The sequence below is a fragment of the Rosa rugosa genome, chromosome 1 (genome assembly GCF_958449725.1).
Source record: "Rosa rugosa chromosome 1, drRosRugo1.1, whole genome shotgun sequence".
Taxonomy (NCBI): domain Eukaryota; kingdom Viridiplantae; phylum Streptophyta; class Magnoliopsida; order Rosales; family Rosaceae; genus Rosa; species Rosa rugosa.
This window is the reverse complement of record NC_084820.1, coordinates 3,576,285-3,602,239: the sequence shown is the minus strand read 5'-3', so window position 1 is coordinate 3,602,239 and position 25,955 is coordinate 3,576,285. Positions and strand designations below refer to the sequence as shown.

The following is a 25,955-nucleotide window of genomic DNA, read 5'->3' as shown; positions in this document are numbered from 1 at the left end:
AGTTCTTGCAATGCTCAAGTCCCCGGTGCATGGTTTTTGTTTATTTGACACTATTCCAAATGACATGATGAATAAAAAGAGTTTGTTCTTGTACGTCCTGTAATAGAAAAAGTTTTTAGGGTTTGAGCTGTAGTTGAAGTTTGTTGATAAATAAGACAACACCATATTCAACTCTTCAAGATAGATATTGTTGCATTGCATATGGGAAACTAGCAAAAATCTTTTGAATTTCTATTAGATGCTAATACTTTGATATTTAAATTCTCAAAATTCATCTTTGCCAACCATGACGTGTGAATTTTGGCAATGCCAATGGATGTCACAGCAAGCAGAACCCTAACTATATATACAATACAATATTATAACCATTGTTACCTCTTATCATCCAGCAAGCCTGATAAAGCATGATCGTCTGTCGGTGTTTTTGTTCTTATTAGTTGGGAAAAGGGTAAACTGAGGATTTAAAATTGTACAAAAAACTTGGATGTGTATTTAACAAATAGGGATGTGTATTAAAAAAAAAAAAAACTAAAATAAACAGTGTTTGATCAAAACAATAAATTGTTTAGGTATTGACCGGTAGCTGCAAATCCCAAAACTTCCTCCAGTGTATCCCATTTTGTGGCTGGAGAGCAAAAATTATAAGGTTATTTTCTCCATTTTGGGCAAACTTCGGCATTTTCAATCCACGAACGTCCTTCCTTGAGGTGTTAAAGATCCTCAAAAACCTCAACCACACCAATTACGTACTAATCATATGGTTTTAACTCAGGTTCTATCTTCTTGAAGTCCCATTTAGATTATAGTTGGAATTAGCACCGCCGTGCACTTGCACCAACATAAATGAATGGTTAGATTGCATTAAATACACTTTTTGTTTATTAAAAATAAAGTTGATAGTAAATATCAAGGGTTGAGATTATTTTATAAGGGTTGGGTCACTTGCACCGTCGGTGCATAGAATAATTTCCAGGAATTGTTACTACTCTAAGTAACCAACTTCCGTAAAATTAACTTTCTCGTAATTTTCCCTATCTAAATGTAATCCCTATTTTTTTGGGGTTAATCAAGGATGAGTAAATCCATGGAAAACAAACAGGGTCGGTGCTACCTGGTACAAATAAGGCTGCATTGGGTACCCCACTTCGTGCAATAATAGCAAAAGCTTTACCAAATGAAAATCCATTTCAGATCTTATTCATCTCAGCCAAACATAGCTTGAGAATATTGTCAATTTCTATTTCCTCTTCCTACCAACAGAAGCCAAAGTTTCAAGCTTTTATATTTTATATACTGATCCCATTAAACTATTTCTTTACCTCTTGTGTGTGTTGGGGGAGACTGGTGCCTGCAATTTTCTCAGAAAATGCCACACCGTCTCTTCTCTTCAATCGAGGAGGACCTCTTATTGATCTTCCATGGAGGTGAGAGTTGAGAAAGCTCAGTCCAACTTCAAAAGGGTATCATTATAGATCGATATCATTTCAAAAGGTGAAAGCTTTCACAGCCAAACACGGCCTTTCTCTGTGTAGGTTTGTTTTCGTTTTAAAGTAAAGTAGTCATTTGCTTTCTCACCCAAGATTACATTTTGGGTGGTTTTGAGGCTATCATGAGCTCCTCCTTTGCTTCTCTGCTTTGCTAAAAAAGGGTCTCTCTCCGCTGTTTCTTCACTCTTACGTTCATACCCAGAAGCTCAAAATACAGGTTTCTTTCTTTTCTTGATGTTCATTGTAGCTAACTTCATAGACCCAAGTTCAGTTTTTTCTTTAAAAACATGAACTTTAGTGTATGCATTGTATAGATCAAGGCCTGGTCTTGGTTTTTAAGAGGGTTTTGGGATAAGTATGATCTGGGGTTGGTGCTTGGCTTATCACATGTACTGTGGTGTAGATCCATTTTGGAGTTCACTCTGTTTCTTTGGTTCTCATATTCTTGTTCCAGATCTGGATTTCAGTTGTTGCTGTACCAAAATCTAACAACTTTTCTTGCATTTGTTATTTTAAAACTTTATTGCCAAAAGGAGTCTGGTATTTGTAGCTTGTTTTTCATGAGACTGTTTATGAGGATTTTGTTGGCCAAAGATGATTCATGTTTTGAATTTTGCTTTGAGTTTGATCTGAATTTAGCATTGCTGGAAAATGTTCATTACTCGCATAGGCTTTAGTTCTGGTTTACCAAAGAAATGTGGTCATTCAGATAGATGATCCTGTCCCGATTCTGGTTTAAAGATTTACTTTAAATATATTTACAGTCCATGAGCTCACTGAAGTTGTTTAGTCAAATGCCTTGAGAAATCGTTGTGTACGGCTCAGTTTCAGTTTCAGTTTCAGTTTCATCACACTGGTTTTCTGCCTTTAGCTTCATAAGTCATAATGACCTATAATCTTAGCCTTGTTAAGTGGTCTTCTTCTTGCTCCTTGACTACTTCTGCAGTTGAAGACTTTATATTGGTTTTAACAATCTTAGTTTTACATCATTTGGTTGGACATGATAGCTACTGTGTTTAGACTCCACTCCACATATATGGATTATTTCCTAGCTGATATATCTAATAGATATAGAGGTTAATGTTATGGAAAGCTGTAGATAACGTACAATAGCCTGAAATCCTGTTGTAATTCGCAATTTTAAAGCTGATCTTTTCTCTTCTTCTCATTAATGTGTTCACTTGATTGCGCCTATAACATTGATCCATGTTAAATGTTTGCTGATTCTGCAGGACTCCACCATGCTTAAGCAAATCCTGAGCAAATTCCCTCGCAAGCCAAAATCAGAGTCACTAGATTCCACCGGGAGTGATTCTGGCAACAATAGTCCCAATTTGGGCAGTGGTTTCCAATGTACAATTGGTGGGAGTTCTCTTACAAGCAAATTAAATGTTGTCAAACGAGTGTCTTCAGCTGTTTTCCCAGCAAGCATTTCAGCTGGAGCAGAGGTAGTGGAGCCTCATCTGTCTTTCAAAGAGGTTTCAAATCCACAGAAGCAGAATCTGTTTATCAGTAAGTTGAATGTTTGCTGCGAGATCATTGATTCTAGCGATCCAGCTAAGCAAGATCTTAAGCGTGAAACGTTGATTGAACTTGTTGATTTTGTTTCTTCTGGATCTGCAAAGTTTAATGAACCAGCAATATCTGCGATGTGTAAAATGTGTGCAACCAACTTGTTTAGAGTTTTCCCACCTAAGTACCGATCTAATTTTACTGGTGGTGAAACCGAAGATGAAGAACCAATGTTTGATCCTGCTTGGTCACATCTGCAAATTGTGTATGATCTACTGGTTCGGTTTATCAGTTACAATTCACTTGACATAAAGGTGGCGAAAAAGCATGTAGATCATTCTTTTATCGTACGATTACTTGACCTCTTTGATTCCGAGGACCCAAGAGAAAGAGACTGCTTGAAAACTATTCTGCATAGAATCTATGGAAAATTCATGGTGCATAGACCTTTTATACGAAAAGCTGTCAGCAATATCATCTATCGTTTTGTTTTTGAAACTGAAAGGCATAATGGTATGTCTGAGCTGTTGGAGATTTTTGGAAGTGTAATTAGCGGGTTTGCTTTGCCATTGAAGGAGGAGCACAAGATATTTTTGTGGAGGGCTCTGATTCCTCTACACAAACCAAAGTCAGTGGGAATTTATCATCAGCAATTGACATATTGCGTTGTACAGTTTATAGAGAAGGACCCGAAGTTGGCTAGCACTGTTATAAAGGGATTGTTGAAGTACTGGCCAGTAACAAATAGCCAGAAGGAGTTGATGTTTCTAAGTGAGTTAGAAGAGGTTTTGGAAATGACTAGTATGGACGAGTTCCAAAAGATCATGGTCCCTTTGTTCCGAAGAATTAGATGCTGCCTCAATAGTTCCCATTACCAGGTAATTATTACCAACTTGATACCCGTATTGCCATCATAGCACTTGGTTTTCTAGATTTTTCACCATGTTTGTAGATATTTAGTAGCATTACATTTTAGGGATCATTCGATTGATGAAGCTGTTACTCGTACCATTTTCATCCCCTTTCCTTTGGTTTTTTTGCTTTATGACACATTTCCTTTTCAGGTGGCTGAGCGAGCTCACTTGCTATGGAACAATGAGCACATCCTTAACCTTATCGGGCATAACCGCCAGGTGATTTTGCCACTTGTCTTCCCAGCTATTGAGCGAAACACCCAAAACCACTGGAATCAAGCAGTGCTCAACCTGACAATGAATGTGAGGAAGATGTTTTGCGAGATGGATGAGGAGCTGGTACTTGCCTGCCAATGTAAGTTGGAGGAGGAACATATAAAGTCAAATTCTGCAGCCGAGAAGCGAAGGTTAACATGGGAACGCTTGGAAACTGCTGCTGGCGTCCAACCTGTTGTAGCTTGTAACTTTGTAGCTCCCATCAAGCCTTCCACTTGTCCTGTTGTCTGCTAATTTCCTAAGCAACAGGATTGTGACAATTCTGATCGAGTACCAGGAATCGGTTGTGAGTTGGATGGACAAAGTTTGGGATAACAATGAGTTGCATTAGTATTAGTGCGCCTGGATGTTGTTTTGAATTTTGTGGATGGTGATCCTGCTGTGCTGAAGCTCGTAACAGACCGACCCTTTTGCTTGCCGTCGTGTTTATTGACACCTCTTTTGGAAGTTGTATTCTGCCTTTTTCGTTTCAAGTAGATGGTGATCATGCTTATGAATATTAAGCCATTGGCTTTCGAATGCCAATAGAAGATCGATGTATAGCTAAATTTGTTGTTCTTTTCCCTTTTGAACATCTTCTGTTAAATTTATGAACCGTATTTTTTAGCTGGGTGCGGAGTTGAGATTAGGACATAAATCCGAATGTTGTTACCATGAAATTGACGCTTGCTCAAATCTGAATGTACATTTGATCTGCGTGTTATTTAATCTGGTTTTGCTTGCTGTTCTGTTCTGAACCAAATGCTGCACCCATATGATAATTCAATTCATCTTCATCTACAATCCGTGTTGAAATGGAATCATACAGCTGTATGAAAATAATAAAAGAGAGAGAGAGAGAGAGAGAGTTGGTGTTGCTTGCTGCCATTGACTTCTATCTTCGTTTGGAGGGTACCGGATTAGAATCCAAAGAGCATCACTGAGTCCATGAGTCTCACCTGAAGCTCATGAAAAAGTAATCATGAAAGTGATGAGAGGGAGCCGTATATTGTTGACGATGCGTTACAAAAAGTTTGGATGGCTAACTCTCATGTCCATACCTAAAAGATTATATGATGGATCCCACGATAGATGAGAACAAGTTCATCCAGTCCAGTTTGTTTAACTGCAGTAACTTTCTGTGCAGCCTCAAGAATCACAGGGCATGATTTACAAGCTCCGGAAGTATGTTGTGTGGTTTAATCTAGCATAAAAACATTAAAGAGAAGCACTTGTGAACGATCTTTACCCAACAAATATTTTTATCATTTTAAGAAATGGATAAAATTATCGAGCTCAATTTTCCAACGGTACGTCCTAAATGAGATTTGGGAGAGGAAAATGAAATGAAGGTTGTCAGTCTAAAGAAATGGCTACAACGCTATTAGCCTCAGTAGACATGGGCATCTTTAGCCCCTCTTATACAGGCACGAACATGCCCACCATTTGCCTCACTTGCTATGCTCAACCTCACTTGCCTTATCCACTAAGCACACCAAGTAGAGAGCAATTTCTTCAAAACACTAGTGATCCCAAGGCCAAGCAAAAACTTATCTTTCTGAAAGTCAATGACCTTTAACACCTTATTGGCAGTCATGAACTAGTCTTCCAGGCAAGAATTTTACATCACTTTCAGTAACAAGAAGATAATGCATGATGGAAAGGGAAAAGGAATCAAAGTACATGCACACTTTCTGTATTCTAAATATTGACTGAGCTAGGTAACGACCATTATCTGATAGCTTATGCTTAACAAAGATCCTTTCATGTAAATTATGTCAATTCATGAATCTAAGAAAATCAGCTTGCAGAACACTGTGAACCCCACTTTTCAGTAGTTAGGGTTTAGGGTTAGCCTAGAAACACTCTCTTTCAGATGGGCAAAGATACACACTGTGGTGCTAGTACATGGATCCGTAGTGCAGTGCATCAACAGTGTCTGAACAACTCATAACAGTGAGTTGAACCAGTCAGTCTCAAAAGACGTAAATGCAGGCAATGGAAGTGATGATTGTTGTTATCAGGATTGATACAGCATTCACAGCATTGTTGTCAAGAAAATTGAGACCCGATATCTTCTTGACAGTAGGTCCTGGTTTCCCAACAACCTACAAAAAACAGTTAGAAAGAGCTTGCTTCAGCATCATATTGAAGAATAAACTCGATGAAATAAACTGAGCTCAGCAGATACAACTCTGGCCTTAATAACAACTGAATCACATTTGTCTTAACATACCTTGTTACGAACAGTGCAGAATCCACTGAATTGCAGTGTTGCTCCCAAAAGAGAATCAATGACACTACCAAAAAGTCCAGCAATAGTAGAAAGAGGTATTACAAACAGCTGCTTCAGTGCTACATCATATGTACATTTTGTAGTGAGAAAGCCAACAAGCACAAACGCCAGTCCGATAACAGAGCCTGCTGCAGCAGCTGCCAGTAATCCTGCTTTAGTAACTCCGCCATTGGTACCTTTCCGCACAGGCTGCCAACAATGCGTAGCTAAATTAGCATGTGTAGTCTACTACATATCCAAGTGGCCAACTAATTTGTTTCCTTCTAGCCTTCCAAATATTTTTCCCATAAATCCATAATTCATGACCCCAATCACGATTGGATGAACCCACATCCCACCTCCGAAACTTAGGGCAACTACCACTATACTGGTCATCTTGTAACAGCTAAAGAATAAGAGATATTAAACTAGGCTTCTAAAAGAATACGTGAGACAAATGGGTGTGCACACGTACACACATGTCTATAACACAACCATTGAGTTAAAGTGACAAAGCTGGTAGATATGTGTCCACAAATTCATGAAAATCATTGGCACATAAGCATAACTTCAACAACGTTCAGGCACAAACGGGGTATGCTTATGCAGCAAGGCAGAACAAGATAGTAAAAATCGTAACTTTTTTTTTGAAATAAAGCTTAAACCGAGAACTGTAACTTCCTTCTACCAAAAAGATAAACCAAATCAGAAGACACGGTGCAACCAAAAACACAAAGCGAAAAATACCGAAACTAAGCAACTTCAAGAGGTCAAACATTTGCAACGAGAGACACAGCAGGCAATCAATTGGATGCAAGACGTAAGCATTCTATCAGAAACATAATGAAAAGTAAAGACACCAACCTTGAAGGTTGTGATTAGCCGAGGCTGATCATCACTAAGAATTCCAAGCTCAGAAGACCAAGTGTCTCCATTGCAGCAAGCGTAGTGTCCTATAACCCCACCCATCAGTGCAGTAACAAGTACCGATTCCTTCGAGTCCAAGCATTTGTCTTCCAAACCCGTCAGCGTCCAAAGCACCACAACCAAAACAGAGGAAATCCCTGCATTCGATAGAACCTGTATCCTGAAAGAAACGAAAAAAAAAAAAAAAAAGCAACCACCTTTCAATAAAACACAGAAACAAACAACAAAATTAAGGTAGAGAAAACCCAAGTACCAATTCCGTTGACCGCCTTCTTTGAATTCAGGGTCAACTCTACGCTTCTTGTCTTCACCAACCTTGGTGAGCTTGGACGAGGTGAAAAAGAAGACGAGCAACACAGCTCCGTACCTGCACGGAGCAAAACTTTAGTGGTTTCTGCGTCTAATGGGTTATAATAGAAATGAGCAGAGGAGAATCTGGGCTGACCTGTATCCCACTGCAATGTGAAGAGTCATAACCGCGAGGCCGGCGATTGCGCCGGAAAAGTCGAGTGATTTCCGGCGGTAGGCTCGGGCGGCCACGAAGGTCGAGATTAGGAACGCGATCAACGGCTGGATTAGATGTGAATCCATGGTAATCGGAGCAGAGTTGGACACGCTTCTTCGACTAGTTAAAGCTGAAAGCTTTATAACAATTTAAAATTGGAAGCTGGGAACACTCAAATAAGTTAGTAGTAGTTAGGAACAGGGGCGGAGTTAGTTTTCATTGGTCCAGAGTAGGACTCTATAGCAAGTAGAGAGTGAAAAGTGGACGGAACACGTTCACTTTAATGGACGAACGTGCAAAACTGATTAAGAAAATTATGTTAGTAAATCTAACCGTGAAAAACAAAACAAAACAACGTATTGATCAGGTGAACTAGACGAACATGTTCTAATTTTGCCGAAATAATTATACATGTGGCGTACACGACAAACTACCCTACCAAAATGGTCCGATCGATATGTCATATGCTTCTTTTAAATGCTTGGTTAATTGAGATTTGGGCATGTTTAACTCGCAAACAATTAGGATTAATGACACCCATTTAAGCTTTAAAAGATAAGGCTAACGAAGGTTAGGTAGCCATGGATCCATAGTTCTTTCCATTCTTTTCCATGGTATTGCTAACCTACACTCGTACGTGAACAACAGAACAACTCAATTCAGCAAAGAGACTATGACATAAAGAAACGGGAGACAAAACTCTGTCGAGTAATGAGAACAAATGAAGCAAAACCGGAAAAATACACTAGGAAATGAGATTTCACCACGACCATGTATCAAGAACAAAATCTACCTGACACAAAACAAAAAAGATTGGAAAATCAGATAGGAGGTACAAAAATTCAATCAAATGTTCCACTTCATCTCCCTCTACTCCCCCTCCCCCTTCCCCTTCCTCTCCCACTTCCGCTCCTTCCGTGTTCCATTCCATAACCCCCACCATCATCATCCCTTCTTCCCCATCCTCTCCCACTTCCGCTCCTTCCATGTTCCATTCCATAACCCCCACCATCATCATCCCTTCTTCCCCATCCTCTCCCACTTCCGCTCCTTCCCTGTTCCATTCCATAACCACCACCACCACCACCATCATCCCTTCTTCCCCATCCTCTCCCTGTTCCGCTCCTTCCATGTTCCGATCCATAACCACCGTCGTCATCTTCCCATCCTCTTCCCCTTCCTCTCCCTCTCCCTCTCCCTCTCCCTCTCCCTCTCCTCTCATTTCCCATTCCACTACCCCAGTCGTCATTCTTCTCATACTTAAACATGCTCAATTTAATATCCTCTGCCTCCACATTTTGAGGACCCATTTGTGCCTGAAATCACAGCATAATGACATTAAAAGTTCAAAACCTTGGAAGACAACAAGAAGAACAATAACAAAATGAGACTCAATGGTGCGAGAAAACTAACATGAGAATCTTCTAAATCAAACTGATTTTGAAGCTGCCAAGCAAGTTCCTCATCACGATGAACAACTGCAGAAGTGGCGGTTATGGAAGGCTTTGCCCCAGCTTTCCTCTTTTCCCATTCTTCCAAAGTGAATACCTCCGACTCTTCCTCCCTACCCTTGCCTCTAAATTTTCTACCTCTTGAATGCCTACTATCCTGGTTTTGATGACTCATTTTCTGGAGGAGTTTCTGTGCTGCTGCTTGGTTTTGAACAGGGACAGCTTCAACAACTGTAGAAGCCATGGATACATTAGTATGTCATGATACTAGTGCAATAATTAAATCTACTGCATGTAGTTAATTTGTGATAAGTAGTGATACTGGTGACATTAATAAGAAAAAGTTGCAGGCTGGACATATGAAGCTCCACCTTCTTTTGGCCTTGTTGCAGAGCTACTAGGTTTATCTTCAGTTCTTTCATTAACAGAATCCGTCTTTAGATTGACATCCACGTCATTTTTCTTATTAGGGTTATCAATACCATTTGACTTTGAAAGAAGGTTCTGCTGTTGCTTTCCAGATGGTCTTATCTCAGAAGATCTGATAGTAGGATCGCTGCTCTTAGTGTTAACATCAGACTGATCTGCAAATCATCACATGCTGCCTATGAGTTACGCATGCATTACTAATAATGAGTGGCTGAAGATTACAAATAATAACTTATAAAATCTTATATAATCAATAGCTCAAGAATACTGACAAGACTTGTCCTGCCGAGGAAACTGAGTTTTGGGTGCCCCAACTTGCAACTTCTCAAATGGAGGAGGGCCATTACCATCGCTTTCCTTTGAAAGCCTTAAAGTTGAACGCGAAAAACCTGAATATTTTTTATTCATCTGCCATTCTTCATAAAGGGACTGAACAACACCTCCTAACACGGTCAAGACTTTAGGAGTCAAACATACCATCCCATTTCGTATAATAGCTTTATTTTCCAGGCGGACCTGCAAATCAGAAGGCAGTGACACATAAACAAACGTTAAGTAATGATTTCAGATACAGGCTTCATATATGCCCTCAGCTTACTTTACATAAGTAACTTAAGAAACTGGGGTTAGGGTTCAGACACTAAAAACATGTCATAAAATTCATATTGAGGTTTACACCACCAGCAATATCCAATAAACACAGTAAGTAGGGAATGATGAAGTATAGTTGCAAGTTTCTCCCTATATATGTACGAAAAAGCTCTTACGTGTGGCAAATAATGGTACACTCCATCAAATAATTGTCAAATATACAAATTTCTTGGGTTCTTCCATTAAGAGTCTTCAGCTCAAGCATGTTTCTATCAGGATTTCCACGACAAACAAAGCGAAACAAAGAACTACTTAATTTTTCGATAAGTTTTCTTAATTTGGTATCATCCCAGCGCTTCTCAATTCTCACTTCATCATGCTAAAAGCTAAATCCATAAGAATTGAATCAAACACTGCAGCCTATACTTAAAAATCAAGCATGAATCCACACACTACCTTAGTGCCCGGAACGACGTCGTCGGAGAATGAAGGGATATGGAAGTACTCTATAGCTGCTACCTCACCATGTCCATCACTGAGACCAAGTTTCAAAAGCCGCCGACTAGAATTCCTCGCAAAATCGTCAACATTACTACTCGTAATGTCTCTAACCCAAGCTATCTGATCAAAACAAACAAACAAAAATCATAAATTTCTAAGCAGCCAAACACAGCCTAAGCATAACAATTCGAATATTCGATGAAGGTGTATTTTTGCCTGGAGAACTTTGGGACCGACAAGATGAGATGACTTGCGAAGAGCGGCCGGGTCGGGCAACGACTTGGCTCCGACGGATTTGAGATCCATGTTGAGGAGCTCCGATTCGACTGAGTTCACCACCGTTCGGGTGTCGTCGGCCAAGGCGGAGTGGATCAGGATCATCGCTTGGACTTGCTCCAAGTCGCCGCCGAAGCACCATCCTCGGCTTCTTAGGGTTTCGATTGCGGCGTCGGAGAGAGCGCCGGAGCTTTCCTCCATTTTTTAGCGCGCCGTATTTTCTTCGTTCTGTTTTTGCGACGAGCAGAGGTAAATGGCAGGATTAAACGACAGCGTTCTGAGAAGTGTAAGTTGGGCCGGGCCACACCCGTGGAGCGGATTATGTATTGGGTAGCAAACATTTAAGGGCCGAACGAGGAAATACAGATAGGGTACCAGACACAAACTACATAAGTTTTCAGACACAAACTAAATTTTGTCCGAAATCTTGATTTTTCACTCAAATTGTGGATTATAATACACGGTTTTTTGTCTAAAATTGTATGTTTTTATTTTTTCACTAAAATTTTTCTATCCTCCAATCATGATTTTAAAGCATTTATTGAACTTACGAAACTCAAAAATTTTGGCGCAATTATTTTTTATGATTTTTCAAAGTCACAAAAGAAGAAAACTCATTTAACAAAAAAAAAATTGTGACGAACTATACCAGGTGACTTGTACAACATTGCCTCCACTGCGTTTGATGAATTTTGGCATCCCCTGAGAGATGGGGTTGCAGTCTTGAAGTATTGTATGTCGTAAATTTACAAGGAGGTTAAATCATAACCAACAGAGCATCTTGTTGTACTTTCTTGATGGAAAATTCTCTAATACATACCCGTATGTCATACACAGATTTATAAATGTGACAACAAATTTGTTCTCAGAGTGGTAAAGTTGAGTCCTATTTTGTATAATCTTAGTTTTATTAGTAGTAATTACGTACATCACCTATGACTTTGTTACATGTTTTGAACAAATTCATTGTCAATGTTGTAATTTTTGTTTAATTATATGTAAATAGTGTAAATGAATATGGTAACTTTGTTCTCAATGTTGTAATTTTTGTCCAAATAGATGTAAAATGAGTGTATGATAAACATCACAGTACCATAGCTTGTCCCCTTTGTTGATATGCATTTTCTAAATACCAAGTGATCATGCAATTCTCCATTAGATGTGAACTTTAATCTTTTGATATTGTAGATAAATCTATAGCATGCAACGATGAACGACATTGGTTGGTACGTCATGAATGGTGACTTGTAGATTGAGGCTGGATCAATCACTGTACATGATCAAGATGAAGAACCTATAGCAGTTTTGAGTTCCTCAGTGTTTACAAGATTTACATGCATAAGGGAAAATGACTAACAAAAAAGAAGTAGCTAGAAACCACTAATCTAGTTTTAATTTGTCTGCTATGGACACAGCCTATCTCGATCTCCTACTATCTGTTGTCTTTTAGGCAGATTTGCTGAAAAATATATCGGTACCAAATCCTACTCAATCTTTTCTTCGCTCATTAGAGCTTCAACCCTCATATATACCAATACCTGCAGTTTAATTAGGAACCAAAACGTCAGCATCTGATCGAGTACGTAGAAAATGCCACTGTATTTATAAACATGAAACATGTGTTTCTTTAATTTCGAGAACTCAGTTTAAGAAAAAACTCTTCAGACGAGATATCAAAACATATACAAAATACGAAAGAAGTCAGGCACTTAATGTTTAGCTAGCATGGTTGAAATGATTGATCCACATGCAAATTAACGTATAAATATGCCAACTCAATCATCAGCATCGATTCGGACCTGACTGAAAAATCCACCGGAGGACTTGGAAGTCCATCGCTGCAAAGATTACCAAGCAAAGGGGTGGACATCGAGAGAGAGAGAGATCGAAGAAGATGGGGATCGGAAGATGTTGGAGTAAAAACAAATTAATAAACCCAACGCCACTAGCTCCAACCAAACAAATTAATAATTAAGGGAGTGGTTGCTGGTGAGAGTGGTGAGTTACTACTCTCTCTGTTACTTTGCTAGGTTAGTGAAAAGAGTAATTGGAATTCTGTACGTAGTGTTAAATATGAAGAACAGGTTGGTGATGATTCAAAATTCAAAAGCAAAGGAAAGTAGAAAATGGGCCCGTCCACGCCTCACTCATGGTCGGGCCCATTTTATAGAATAGAGAGCATTTAAGGTCCCGATCTGGCCCAAATTGTACAGCAACCGAGCATTGCAAATGTCTTTGTTTGCTTCAATTATATGATCCCACTGAAGTTTACGTGGAATTGGAAGTAGATGGAGGCAGATACGTTGTGGATGACCAAAATTTTGTTCCTCCGGCCTGTAGAATCCAAATACGTTCTTGAATAGGATTTAAGTATGCTCTCACTGAATATAGATTAGGAAACATATATATACATTAAATATGGTACTGTTGCTATCATATAGTTAAGTGTACCGGTTCAGTTCATGGTGTACGAGAGGACAAGTGTGATTTTGTGATCGAACCACTCTCACCAACCAATAGACTTTTCTTTTCTTCAATTTCTTCACTACATGTTTTGCTAGAGCAGTAGACGATGGTTAAGATCAATAACGAGGTTAATTAATTTGTCTTCTCAATTTCGCAGACACGTACGCATATGTATACAAGTCTTTTATGCTTATATATCTTTAGATTTACCGATCATGAATGAGAAAAATGAGACTGTTTGGACGGTATTATTTTTATTTTACCCTTGTGCAAAGTTCGGACGTGCAAGCTTCATCCTAACTGAACCGCAATTGCGGGTGTACAGCCATCCGAACGAGACCAGATAATGAGAAATTGAAGTAGTCACATCCGATCAGATAGACTAAAGTACACATACACATATATGATATATGCATGTACGTGCCATAGAGCAATGCATTGACTGATGGATTACTAACGTTGGATCATGCCTTCCTGTCTAAATTGGCGGAGCAAAATGCCTAACCAAATTAAAGCCATGCCATGGACGTACAAATTCGATTGGATCAAAATAATGAAAAAATCCAAGCTGCTCCGATCCCAAGAAAAAATGTTATGCGTTATATATATATATATATATAAACCCTAGCTCGATCTTCATATATTGCAAGAATATTCTTGCAGCAGATATATGAAGATGGATTCATGAAAACTTCTTTGATCGCCATTTATGTTGTTCTTGGAGATAATAGTCAATAACATTGAAATTTCAGACCAATTTTTCGTCAAATTAAGTTCTGCACAGCGATCATGATCGAACTCACAGAGCAATAAATTCCACCACCAGAAGTTAGATCACATGCTTGAATTTTCTTTCGATCTTGGAAATCACATACTGTATTCACATGGGTTTTTCCTCTTTTTTCTTTCCGCTGATTCATACACACATGTATATATTAATTGATCATATATTTTGCTGGATATATATAATTTATGCAGTATTATTAGTTTGTAGTTAGTTCTAGCTAGCTACTGTTACATATTTCAATGCATGCGGGTCCTCAAGCATTTAATTACCATTAATATCTCAACCTCTTTGCCAACTACAATTAGCTAGCTGCGAATGGAATAAAATGCATGCAGAATGCAGTTGGCACTTGGCAGGAAGCAAAACCCTTTTCTTGACCAGTTTCTAATTGAGATGACAAATAGATGGATGCGCGCAAAAATTGAATGCATATATGAAGATTTAATCCTGACCTAGCTTAGAGGCTTAGAATGAGTAAGCTAGCTAGCAACCACATTCCCTCACTTATTATATCTTGTAAATAGGAAAACCATATATGATGCATCATGCACTGCATGCATCAACATACCAGATTAGTATTCATGTAATTAATATTAAGGCCCTGTATATCATTGAATTGACATGGTATATATAATATGTGGAATGAATATTATTTGGTTAGAATTGTAGTAAGCTTGATTGGCAATTAAATTTACTGGTTTATGATCACATATAATAGGACTTGCTGAGATCATAGCTAGCTGGGGTTATTTGGAGTTTCACATACAATACCACAGACAAACAAATGCTATACAAAAGTCAACTTTTCTCAGTTTCTCTTTTGGTAATACTTCAAAATATACTTTCGTTTTATGGTAAGAACAGCCATGCCATAATGGTGTAATTTTTTTTTTTTGGCCAATTGCCATAATGGTGTAATGAAGATCTCAAAAGCAATGGACTCATCCCAAGTATCATTACCTATCCATCACAGATTCACGGGCAGCTTCATTTTTTTTTTATACGAAAAGATTACTCATTAATTTGGAAGCCCATGGCGCAACCACAATTAACACTATCAAACAACAAGGCATTTGAGGCCTCTCTCGGAAGTCGGAACCGTATTGGTCCAAGAAGCACTGGTATATATTGAGATTATGCCCTAGATTAGCCATGACATCTGCTACAAAATTTGCCTCCCTAAAAATATGTTTAAAGGTTCCCTTTAAAAAAAAAAAAGTTTAAAAGTTATAACAGACAAAGATTTAGCGCGCAAGAGCTCTAAGAGCAAGTGCAGCGGTGCATGTCTTGACCGGTCACCAGCTCAGATTGCTGAGGTGTTGATTATGAGCATGATTTTTCTCCTTCCACCGGTCCCTTTTTGACTGGACAAAAGATTGCCTTTTTTGACCCAGGCCAAGAAAAATGTCATGGCCTTGTCATATTGCTTGCCCAGGCAAAGAAGCAAGACAACTCAGTCCATCAGGCCACATGGGTGACGTCAGCGGCCAATTAAAGAGACAGACGTTATGGCCTTAATCTGGGCCGTTGTTTTCAATTAATGTTCAGATCCAACGGTGGTGCAATTATATGTATATATAGTGTTGTAACGGTAACAAAACGGTAAGAGAAAATATTGTTAAAAACTCTAAACATTTCTCTATAAATACCTACCATTTATTTTACATCTCACCCAAAAAAAATTATATTTCATAGTTACACAATGAACAGTGAAATAAAACTGTAAAAAATCAATGAACAGTGAAAAAATAAAATAATGAACAGTCTTGACCGGTCAAGAAAAAAAACGGGTGCTAACCCATGTCCAGTGACAGTGAACAGTAACTTAACTGGTCGAATTCTTGACTTTTTGACCTTGACATTTCTTGACTACGGGTGAACTTGCTCTAATATCAATATATCATATATAATCTTCAGGTGACTTGATGGCTCCATTGGTGGGCAGCTTCAATTATTAGCATGCAATAAGTGTGTGGTTTTAGTTAGGTACTTCACTCATGTAAACAGTAACAAAAAAAAAAAAACAATTAATATTACGATCAGTATCGTTAGACCTTAAATCTCAATCCTAGTTTGATAGCTACATTATAACATGCAATAATTGAAAAAGTTTAGTAGCTAGGTTAGGCGAGAAAACAGTATACCTTTTTCCATACTCTAGGAGGAAACCCATTTTTGGGGTTAAAAGGTGAAACACCAACCTTTTTCTGCCAATAATTCTGAAACTTTTAACCCTAAACGGCCGACACCCTCCTACCCGCCGTTTTTTTTTAACTTACCGTTAAAAAAAAATTAAACCCCAGTAATCCCACCTGGCTTCCCCGCCGTTTCATTCAAAATCATCCCCCACTTAAGACCCTACGCGCCAGGCGGCGCCAACTCACGCGCCACTTCCAGCCGTCGGATGAATAAGACTGTCCATTTCCGGAGCGAATGGAGACACCGCGCGAGTGGGGCTGGGGCGTTTCGAAGACGCCTCGTGCCCTTTTGCATCTTTCCCGCGGCTATTAAATGCGACCCTCTCTGTTTACCCTGTCCCTGCAAAAACTGTGAAACGCTTTAACGTGCTCGTTAGAGAGAGAGAGAGAAGAAGAAGAAGAACCAAACCAAAAAAGTGAAAAACCAAGACCCTTTAGAGAGAGAAACCAAGAGGGTATTAAATGCGCGCGCAGAGACCCCAACCACCATTTTCAGCTGATCAGAGACGACACTAGTCCATCCCCTCCCTCATCTTCATTTTTCTCTCTACACACTACACACTAGCTAGCTATGATGAGATTCTGAGTATCTCAAGATCCGGAGAAATAATAATGTGGAACTCGGCGGAGAACGCGTTTGCGAGGACGGCGTCGTTTCGGGTGGAGGGGGAGGACGAGGAGGCGCTGCGGTGGGCGGCGCTGGAGAGGCTGCCGACGTACTCCAGAGTCCGACGTGGCATTTTCAAGAACATCGTGGGAGATACCAAGGAGGTTGACGTCAGCGAGCTGGAGGCTCAGGAGCTGAAGCTACTGCTCGATCGGCTTGTTAACTCGGCTGAAGATGACCCCGAGCACTTCTTTGAGAAAATGCGACTCAGATTTAACGCGTAAGCGTCTTTCGTAATATTTTGGTGGTTACTCGAGTCTGTTTGGTTGCTGATCGAGAAATTGAAGAAAACAAGTCTCTGCTTTCACTGCAATCAAACAGAGTTTTCTTTCTAAATTATGCAACTTTAATGTTTTTAATTTGTTATTTGGTGGTTTTGATTCTTAAAATTTGGATCAAATTCGGGTGTACAGAGTAGATTTGGAGTTTCCGAAGATCGAGGTGCGGTTTCAGAATTTGAACGTTGAAGCTTTCGTCCATGTGGGAAGCAGAGCACTGCCAACTATTCCGAATTTCGTATTCAATATGACCGAGGTAGATTTGTACTCTCTTTAATTCTGATTCAATCTTCGTTACCCATATAACGGTTGGAATTAAAGATTAGGCTTTTATATTTTTCTGAATGTGATTTTAGGCACTTTTGAGGCAATTACGGCTATTAAGGAGCAAGAGAAGCAAATTAACGATTTTAGACAACATTAGTGGGATTATAAGACCTTCAAGGTACTTTCTTATCTAAGCTTCGACTAGTACCGAGTTGCTGAATTTTCAGTCCAGTGAACTTTAATAAGATTTTTGGTGCTGTGTTTCAGATTGACGTTGTTATTGGGTCCACCGAGCTCCGGCAAGACGACGCTACTATTGGCTCTCGCCGGACGCCTTGGAACCGGTCTTCAGGTAGTGGTTTAACTTGTGTATCTTGCATACTCATGAGTTTTATGATAGTTGCTGATTTTGTGACTTCAGCTTCAATTAGTACTCATTTGTTTATGTTTGATCACTTTGAAGATGTCAGGTAGCACAACATACAATGGCCATGGCTTAAACGAGTTTGTGCCGCAGAGGACGTCGGCTTATGTCAGTCAACAGGACTGGTTTGCGGCGGAGATGACTGTAAGGGAGACTCTTGACTTTGCAGGACGGTGTCAAGGTGTTGGATTCAAATATGGTAAGGCTATCTCCAATGGAAGGTTCAAAGTCTATATTTTAGACCATGGTTGAGCAAAAATCATCTCCAATCATGGATTAGGTCTATTACAAAAATGTTCCATGGTGGTCTAAAGTCTATATGTTGGTCTAAATATAGACCACCATTTAGACCACCAAAGTTGGCCCACTTCAAGCTTCAAGTTGCATGATTGCATAATTAATCCAAATTTTTTTTTTGAATAAATTTGATTTTATGAAATCTTTAATTTTATGAAATAAATTTGACCTAATAGTTTATTATAATTATTATTATTATTATTATTTATTAGTGGTATGATACATCAACTAAATATAATTATGAAGTATAATACAAAATGAGCCGTTACAATAATACTTTACTGCATTTATTCATTACAATAATTGAAAAATGCAACCCGAAGTACCCTTTTTATTGAGATTTGAGGCTGAAGATAAGAAGTGCCATGTCGAAATAAAATCTAATCTGAAATCTATATAACTAGTTACGAAATGACACGTGGCATGTAATATCCTATCCAAAAATTTAATAAGATTCGATAAAGATAAAAAATGATTTGTGCAGATAAAAATCTAATCGGTAATCTGTAGAGTTGTATATGAATCGACACGTGGACTCGAAAAGTCTTATCTAACAATATAGTAAGATTTCTTCAATCATTAAAATTATATTTTTGTCTCTAAAAATAATTCTAAGTATACTTGAATTAGTAATATAACTGAAAACACTTATAATTTTGAAGTATACAAAATAAAAATAATAAAATATATTAAAGTCTATAATTTAGACCTCGAACGATTGGAGTTGGAAAAATTATAGACCTCACTATTTGAATGAATAGTACCATTCAAAGGTCTAAAATTTTAGACCATGGTCTATTTTAGACCTCCACGATTGGAGATGGCCTAAGGTTTGGGAAATGTGTACTTATTTGTGCATGGTTTGTGTTTGATAAAGTGTTGACATGAATGTTTGGTGACAGATATGCTAGTAGAACTAGCAAGAAGAGAAAAGATTGCGGGGATAAAACCCGATGGTGATCTTGATATATTCATGAAGGTACTTGTTCTTGCTACAGATGTTGATTCTTTTGAATATGTACTATGTAGTGATTACTGACGCAATGTTGTTTTCCAGTCATTAGCTCTTGGAGAGCAAGAGACAAGCCTTGTGGTAGAGTACATCATGAAGGTATTTTCTCGATTCCAGTTATTGAAGTTCCTACTATGTTGTATCAAGATTTCTTGTTTCATTCTCTTTCTAGTACTAACATATTTCTGACAAAGATTTTAGGGTTGGACATATGCGCTGATACGTTGGTAGGAGATGAAATGCTTAAAGGTATATCAGGGGGCCAAAAGAAGCGGCTTACTACAGGTGCATACTTGGTGTTTCAATTTTGGGTGCTATTTCTTTTGTGCTAGTGAGGTAAAGCTATTTGCTGATAAAGCAACTATGTGATTTTCAGGTGAATTACTAGTAGGTCCAGCAAGAGTGTTGTTCATGGATGAAATATCAACTGGGCTCGATAGTTCCACTACTTATCAAATCATCAAGTATCTTAGGCATTCAACTTGTGCACTTGATTCCACCACTGTTATATCTCTGCTTCAACCTGCTCCTGAGACCTACGAGTTGTTTGATGATGTTATACTTTTGTGTGAGGGCCAGATAGTGTTTCAGGGACCCCGGGAAGCTGCACTTGATTTCTTTTCATACATGGGGTTTAGATGTCCCTGCCGAAAGAATGTGGCAGACTTCTTGCAAGAAGTAAGTTGTGAACTACTCGAGTTTTAAAACTTCTTTCCTCTTTTATAGTGTTTGATATATTGTTCTTTCCCTTGTACACAGGTTATATCAAAGAAGGACCAAGAGCAGTACTGGTCCAATCCTGATCTTCCATACCGCTATATACCACCAGCAAAGTTTGTTGAAGCTTTTCCTTCATTTCAAGATGGGAAGAATTTGTCTGAAGAGTTGAAAGTTCCTTTTGATAAACGCTATAACCACCCTGCAGCTTTGGCGACTTCTCTCTATGGCATGAAGAGGAAGGAGCTTCTCAAGACAAGCTTTAACTGGCAAGTACTACTGATGAAGCGGAATGCATTTATTTATATTTTCAAATTTGTTCAGGTAATTGTTCAATTATTTGTTTCTTCAAAAGGCATTATTTAGCCAGCTTAATCATTTGAAAGGTTAAATGTTATCTGTTGCTGATTTTACAAGTACCATGTTCTGTCTTCCAGCTTCTTTTGGTTGCTTTGATCACAATGAGTGTCTTCTGCCGGACAAAAATGCACCATGATACAATTGATGATGGAGGCTTATATCTCGGGGCACTATACTTTTCCATGGTTATTATTCTTTTTAATGGCTTTACGGAGGTGCCAATGTTGGTGGCCAAGCTTCCAGTGCTTTACAAGCATAGGGACTTACACTTCTACCCAAGTTGGGTCTATACTCTTCCTTCCTGGCTCTTGAGTATTCCAAATTCACTCATAGAGTCTGGACTTTGGGTGGCAATCACATACTATGTCATTGGATATGATCCCGCAATTTCTAGGTAAATCATATGTTTCCTTGGTACTTGGCATGAACTGTGAAAGTTAGTGATGGGATGAGATTCTTAGGTTACTTGTTGAATCTGCAGATTTTTTGGGCAGTTCTTGGTATATTTCCTTCTGCACCAGATGTCCACAGCTCTCTTTCGTCTTATGGGATCCTTGGGTCGAAATATGATAGTAGCCAACACCTTTGGATCTTTTGCCATGTTGGTTGTAATGGCTCTTGGAGGATTCATCATCTCTAGAGGTAAAAATAACATTTTGTCAATTTCTGTGTCTTTCCAATGTGATCTCACATTTTTATTCATTTCTCTATTCAATTGTGACAGATCATATACCAAAATGGTGGATTTGGGGTTTCTGGTTTTCTCCTTTGATGTATGCTCAAAATGCTGCTTCTGTAAATGAATTCCTTGGACACTCCTGGAACACGGTAACTTCACATTTCATTTATCCGTTCATTATTTGGACCAAAGAAATTATAAAAATTATTTTGCTAGTCATAGGAGAGACATGGTGGCTGTACTGGTAAATATACCAGTAATATATATATATATATATATATATATATATATATATATGAGAGTTATAAAGTGGGATATGTTATCCTTTCATTGCATTTGGTTTTCCTTATATGAGTTCTTACTTCTTAACCAAACCATTGCCATCTTCTATTATTGTGCTGTGCCACAAGAGAATATTCACTTAAATTGTGATTAGTTTTGCTTCATTGCACAAACTTTTTAAAAAAGCTGGATATGCATAGGCAAGAGCCAATATGAAGATTCATTTCACTTCATCTATATGTCGAGTTAGTTTCTAAGAGTCTATTCAGAACATAAGTATTTGCTTATTGTGTTATTTATGTAGGGACATGGGTATGAGACCGGTCTTTCATTAGGTCAGTCATTACTAAAAGCACGCAGTTTGTTTCCAGAGAGATACTGGTATTGGATTGGTGCTGGTGCTTTGCTTGGCTATACAGTTTTATTCAATTTACTATTCACATTCTTCCTTGCTTACCTCAACCGTAAGTCACTTCTGCTCATAAATGCTATTTAATCTTCAGTTTACTTCTGGCATTGCATATAGCCAAACAAATTTGATAGAGCCTAATAAAATTGATGTTCAACATATACTAAAGCCTTGGGGAAGCAACAAGCTGTTGTGTCTAAGGAAGAGCTGGAAGAGAGAGAAAGGAGAAGAAAAGGGGAAAGTGTTGCTATTGAGCTGAGACAGTACTTGAATCATTCACAGTCACTTAATGGTTTGTAAACTAATTTGAAGATTGAATTTGTTTTTATATAGTCCTGTTCAGTTAAATACGCATTAGTCTTAATTAGTGTCCTCATTCTTGGTGATCTTCTATGCAGGAAAATACTTTAAGCAGAGAGGAATGGTCCTCCCATTTCAGCCACTTTCCATGTCTTTCAGCAATATCAATTACTATGTTGATGTCCCTCTGGTGAGTGTTTAACAGCATTCATTTGCACCACCTATTCTCGGAAACATGTTGACTATATCTTTTCTGATCCAAGTACAACTACAGGAATTGAAGCAGCAGGGAATTCAAGAAGAGAGATTGCAGCTCTTGGTTGATGTCACTGGAGCATTTAGGCCGGGGGTGCTTACAGCATTGGTTGGAGTAAGTGGTGCTGGTAAAACCACCCTCATGGACGTATTGGCTGGTCGAAAAACTGGTGGGGTTATAGAAGGAAGCATACATATATCTGGTCATCCAAAAAGACAAGAAACTTTTGCAAGAATTTCGGGTTACTGCGAGCAATCTGATATTCACTCCCCGTGCTTGACTGTTGTTGAATCGCTTCTGTTCTCTGTTTGGCTTCGCTTGCCATCAGATGTTGACTTGGATACACGGAAGGTATTCATGTAAAATGCTTTACTCTATTTGTATGTCTTCATCATAAGATCATTCCAGTATCTAAAATATTGAGAGAAAAAAATTGTAGGCTTTTGTAGAGGAGGTGATGGAACTTGTGGAGCTCACTCCATTAAGTGGGGCACTGGTTGGTTTACCGGGGGTGAATGGCTTGTCAACAGAACAACGAAAAAGGCTAACTATAGCAGTGGAGCTGGTCGCTAACCCATCCATAGTATTCATGGATGAACCCACATCTGGGTTAGATGCAAGGTCTGCAGCCATTGTGATGAGGACTGTGAGGAATATAGTCAATACTGGACGTACTATCGTATGCACAATCCACCAGCCTAGCATAGACATTTTTGAATCCTTTGATGAGGTATTCTCTCATGGTCTATCCATGTTTTGTATTACGTTTCCTATATCTGTTATGGCTAGTACAGCTTCCTATCTGAAAAAAAAAAAAAAAAACAGGACTTCCTTACAGAGTGCATATTATCTAATCAATTTATATTGCGTTAATATTTGATTGATCCCCTAATAATATCATCTGTCATTGCAGCTTCTGTTTTTGAAGCGTGGCGGTCAGCTCATATATGCTGGTCCACTTGGACCCAACTCTTGTGAACTCATCAAGTACTTTGAGGTCAGATAATGCATGCCAGGATATATGTTAGAATATGTACACTTTCACGTGTTTAATGATTACAAACGTGACATATGCATATCTATATCTGCAGGCAATTGAAGGAGTGCAAAAGATCAGGCCTGGATATAATCCTGCTGCATGGATGCTTGATGTTACTTCTTCAACTGAAGAAATCCGTCTGGGGGTGGATTTTGCAGATATTTACAGAAGATCAAATTTGTTTCAGTACGAACACTTCTCCATGAATTATTGCTGGTTAGCTTTTATGTGTTTCTTCATCTAATAATACCGCCTTTCCTTTTTTCCAGACAAAACAAAGACTTGGTTGAAAACCTAAGCAAGCCGAGTACTAATTCCAAAGAATTAAACTTTCCAACCAAATACTGTCAGACATCATTTGAACAATTTCTCACTTGTCTATGGAAGCAAAATCTGTCTTATTGGCGAAACCCTCAGTACACTGCAGTTCGTTTCTTTTACACTGTCATCATCTCCTTGATGCTAGGAACAATTTGTTGGAGATTCGGGGCTAAGAGGTTTCTTTCTTTTTCTGTACCTATCTATTGACTTATTGTAACCTCACAATGGAATTAATCATATCATTTACAACTTCATTGTTCACAGGGAGACCCAGCAGGACTTATTAAATGCCATGGGATCCTTGTATGCAGCAATCCTATTTAGTGGAGTCACCAATGCCACTGCTGTTCAACCTGTTGTTTCTATAGAAAGATTTGTCTCATATCGAGAGAGAGCTGCTGGGATGTACTCGGCGTTACCATTTGCATTTGCTCAGGTTTACCTTCTTCCACTTTGTTAAGGCATAATACCTGATACTCCTAAAGGTTATGTAATCATGTATCGATCTTCTGCAGGTTGCAATAGAGTTCCCTTATGTGTTTGCGCAAGCGGTCATCTACTGCACAATTTTCTACTCCACGGCTGCATTTGACTGGACACTTTTAAAGTTTGTTTGGTACTTATTCTTCATGTATTTCACAATGCTATACTTCACCTTTTACGGAATGATGACAACAGCGGTCACACCAAATCATAACGTAGCTGCCATAATTGCTGCTCCATTTTACATGCTATGGAATCTTTTCAGCGGCTTCATGATTCCTCACAAGGTAATAGAAATTACTGCCCTGCTTTCTTTCTTTGTGCTTTAAATTAGAACATCATTGATATAGTCTCTCTAACACAATAACTTCTTGGTATATATAATGCTTAATTCAGAGAATTCCCGTATGGTGGAGATGGTATTACTGGGCAAACCCTGTAGCCTGGAGTCTGTATGGCCTGTTTGTTTCGCAGTACGGTGACGATGACAGTCTTTTGACGCTAGCAGATGGAGAAAGAACAATGCCGGTAAGGCAGTTCCTCAAAGTTGGTTTTGGGTACAGGCATGATTTCCTAGGTGTAGCCGGAATTATGGTCGTCGGTTTCTGCATACTTTTCGCAATAATTTTTGCCTATGCAATAAAATCATTCAACTTCCAGAGGAGATGATGACAAGTAAACATCATCTTTATTTATTATACGTGTGATTAGTTCATTTCATTGTATGAAAACCACATGAGCTTCTAATGAACTATTGATGAAGTGTGTATAGCTACAGGTAGAGAACAAATTAACTGTTGTTTTTAGAGTATGCAAATAACAGCTACTGGGTAGCTGGAAATTCTTATGTGTAAACGGTATTCATGATTTTGGTATTTGTTGTTTTGTGTTACAGAATATAAGTTTTGTAAAAAAGTTGAATGTTTTAGTATGTGAAGATTTCTTCTAATCAATTCTTAGTGCATATTGAGAATATAGAATTTTCTGATGATAAGGTTAATAGCGTCCGCTCTCAATTCATGGAAAGGAGGCTAATGGTGTCCATGCAAGTGAACAACACGCCAAAGATATTGTATTCTTTTCTAACCTCATGGAAACAAACCTCAAAAATGACAAATTATAAACCATCATTTGTCACCAAAATCTTGGACTACAGCACACAGTTTTTTGGTCAAAATCGCATGTTCTTATTTTGGGGTTTTGTCCATTTACCCCATTTCTAGGGATTTTTTTCCCACTTACCCCATTAAGTTTTTTTAATTCTCTCTTACCCAATACACTCTAAGGGAGTCTTCCCTAATACCCCATTAAGATTTTTTTTTTGTTTTTAATTTTTTTTTAATACCATTTTACCCCTCACCCCTTTGTTACTTAGAGAGAGAGATAGAGAAAATGGAAGAGAGAGAAACCATAGGAGACTTCGCCGGAATCCGGTCACCGGTCGCCGGATTCCGGTCACCGGCGGCCGGTGACTGGAATTTGCTGAAAATCTCACCGGAAAGTTTTTTTTGCCCCTAATAGATGGGCAATAGACCTCTATTGCCTCCCAATAGACGTCTATTGCCCCCCAATAGACGACTATATGTCATG

At 38.6% G+C, this 25,955-nt stretch overlaps 4 protein-coding genes across 4 annotated transcripts; 2 read left to right on the top strand and 2 right to left on the bottom strand.

Moving 5' to 3' along the window:
* The first annotated feature begins 1,186 nt into the window (after positions 1 to 1,186).
* Positions 1,187 to 4,912, top strand: LOC133711025 (serine/threonine protein phosphatase 2A 57 kDa regulatory subunit B' kappa isoform-like). The gene is made up of 3 exons (XM_062137191.1): positions 1,187 to 1,704; positions 2,720 to 3,877; positions 4,064 to 4,912. Exons 2-3 carry the CDS (start codon positions 2,729 to 2,731, stop codon positions 4,421 to 4,423), a joined length of 1,509 nt encoding a protein of 502 aa, XP_061993175.1. The 5' UTR covers positions 1,187 to 1,704; positions 2,720 to 2,728; the 3' UTR covers positions 4,424 to 4,912.
* Positions 4,913 to 5,838: 926 nt separating this feature from the next.
* Positions 5,839 to 8,380, bottom strand: LOC133711019 (protein PGR). Its single transcript, XM_062137180.1, has 5 exons — positions 7,816 to 8,380; positions 7,624 to 7,737; positions 7,308 to 7,530; positions 6,405 to 6,653; positions 5,839 to 6,276 (listed from the first exon to the last, which is right to left on the bottom strand). The coding sequence occupies exons 1-5, from the start codon at positions 7,959 to 7,961 to the stop codon at positions 6,145 to 6,147; spliced, it is 864 nt and encodes a 287-aa protein (XP_061993164.1). The 5' UTR covers positions 7,962 to 8,380; the 3' UTR covers positions 5,839 to 6,144.
* A 153-nt stretch (positions 8,381 to 8,533) lies between these two features.
* LOC133711009 (uncharacterized) lies at positions 8,534 to 11,377 on the bottom strand. The gene is made up of 6 exons (XM_062137171.1): positions 11,064 to 11,377; positions 10,803 to 10,967; positions 10,028 to 10,271; positions 9,698 to 9,910; positions 9,289 to 9,557; positions 8,534 to 9,191 (listed from the first exon to the last, which is right to left on the bottom strand). The coding sequence occupies exons 1-6, from the start codon at positions 11,322 to 11,324 to the stop codon at positions 8,736 to 8,738; spliced, it is 1,608 nt and encodes a 535-aa protein (XP_061993155.1). The 5' UTR covers positions 11,325 to 11,377; the 3' UTR covers positions 8,534 to 8,735.
* A 5,553-nt stretch (positions 11,378 to 16,930) lies between these two features.
* On the top strand, positions 16,931 to 25,240 carry LOC133711001 (ABC transporter G family member 32). Its single transcript, XM_062137163.1, has 24 exons — positions 16,931 to 17,461; positions 17,655 to 17,775; positions 17,876 to 17,964; positions 18,054 to 18,138; positions 18,250 to 18,409; positions 19,410 to 19,486; positions 19,565 to 19,618; positions 19,714 to 19,804; positions 19,896 to 20,197; positions 20,279 to 20,560; positions 20,674 to 20,990; positions 21,078 to 21,238; positions 21,321 to 21,424; positions 21,862 to 22,021; positions 22,136 to 22,258; positions 22,365 to 22,456; positions 22,541 to 22,873; positions 22,962 to 23,252; positions 23,436 to 23,519; positions 23,614 to 23,747; positions 23,831 to 24,058; positions 24,147 to 24,318; positions 24,398 to 24,652; positions 24,762 to 25,240. The coding sequence occupies exons 1-24, from the start codon at positions 17,187 to 17,189 to the stop codon at positions 25,032 to 25,034; spliced, it is 4,263 nt and encodes a 1,420-aa protein (XP_061993147.1). The 5' UTR covers positions 16,931 to 17,186; the 3' UTR covers positions 25,035 to 25,240.
* The last annotated feature ends 715 nt before the right edge of the window (positions 25,241 to 25,955 follow it).

What these genes read in the sequence shown, in the direction of transcription:
- LOC133711025 (XM_062137191.1), top strand. Translation starts at nt 2,729, where the DNA reads ATGCTTAAGCAAATCCTGAGCAAATTCCCTCGCAAGCCAAAATCAGAG. An exon ending in TCAATAGTTCCCATTACCAG is followed by an intron (nt 3,878 to 4,063) that starts GTAATTATTACC and finishes TTTCCTTTTCAG; the next exon opens with GTGGCTGAGCGAGCTCACTT.
- LOC133711019 (XM_062137180.1), bottom strand. Translation starts at nt 7,961, where the DNA reads ATGGATTCACATCTAATCCAGCCGTTGATCGCGTTCCTAATCTCGACC. An exon ending in CACATTGCAGTGGGATACAG is followed by an intron (nt 7,738 to 7,815) that starts GTCAGCCCAGAT and finishes TGCTCCGTGCAG; the next exon opens with GTACGGAGCTGTGTTGCTCG. An exon ending in GAAGGCGGTCAACGGAATTG is followed by an intron (nt 7,531 to 7,623) that starts GTACTTGGGTTT and finishes CGTTTCTTTCAG; the next exon opens with GATACAGGTTCTATCGAATG.
- LOC133711009 (XM_062137171.1), bottom strand. Translation starts at nt 11,324, where the DNA reads ATGGAGGAAAGCTCCGGCGCTCTCTCCGACGCCGCAATCGAAACCCTA. An exon ending in ACGTCGTTCCGGGCACTAAG is followed by an intron (nt 10,272 to 10,802) that starts GTAGTGTGTGGA and finishes TCTGATTTGCAG; the next exon opens with GTCCGCCTGGAAAATAAAGC. An exon ending in TTGATTTAGAAGATTCTCAT is followed by an intron (nt 9,192 to 9,288) that starts GTTAGTTTTCTC and finishes CTGTGATTTCAG; the next exon opens with GCACAAATGGGTCCTCAAAA.
- LOC133711001 (XM_062137163.1), top strand. Translation starts at nt 17,187, where the DNA reads ATGTGGAACTCGGCGGAGAACGCGTTTGCGAGGACGGCGTCGTTTCGG. An exon ending in ATATTTTCAAATTTGTTCAG is followed by an intron (nt 20,561 to 20,673) that starts GTAATTGTTCAA and finishes TCTGTCTTCCAG; the next exon opens with CTTCTTTTGGTTGCTTTGAT. An exon ending in TTTTTGAATCCTTTGATGAG is followed by an intron (nt 23,253 to 23,435) that starts GTATTCTCTCAT and finishes CTGTCATTGCAG; the next exon opens with CTTCTGTTTTTGAAGCGTGG.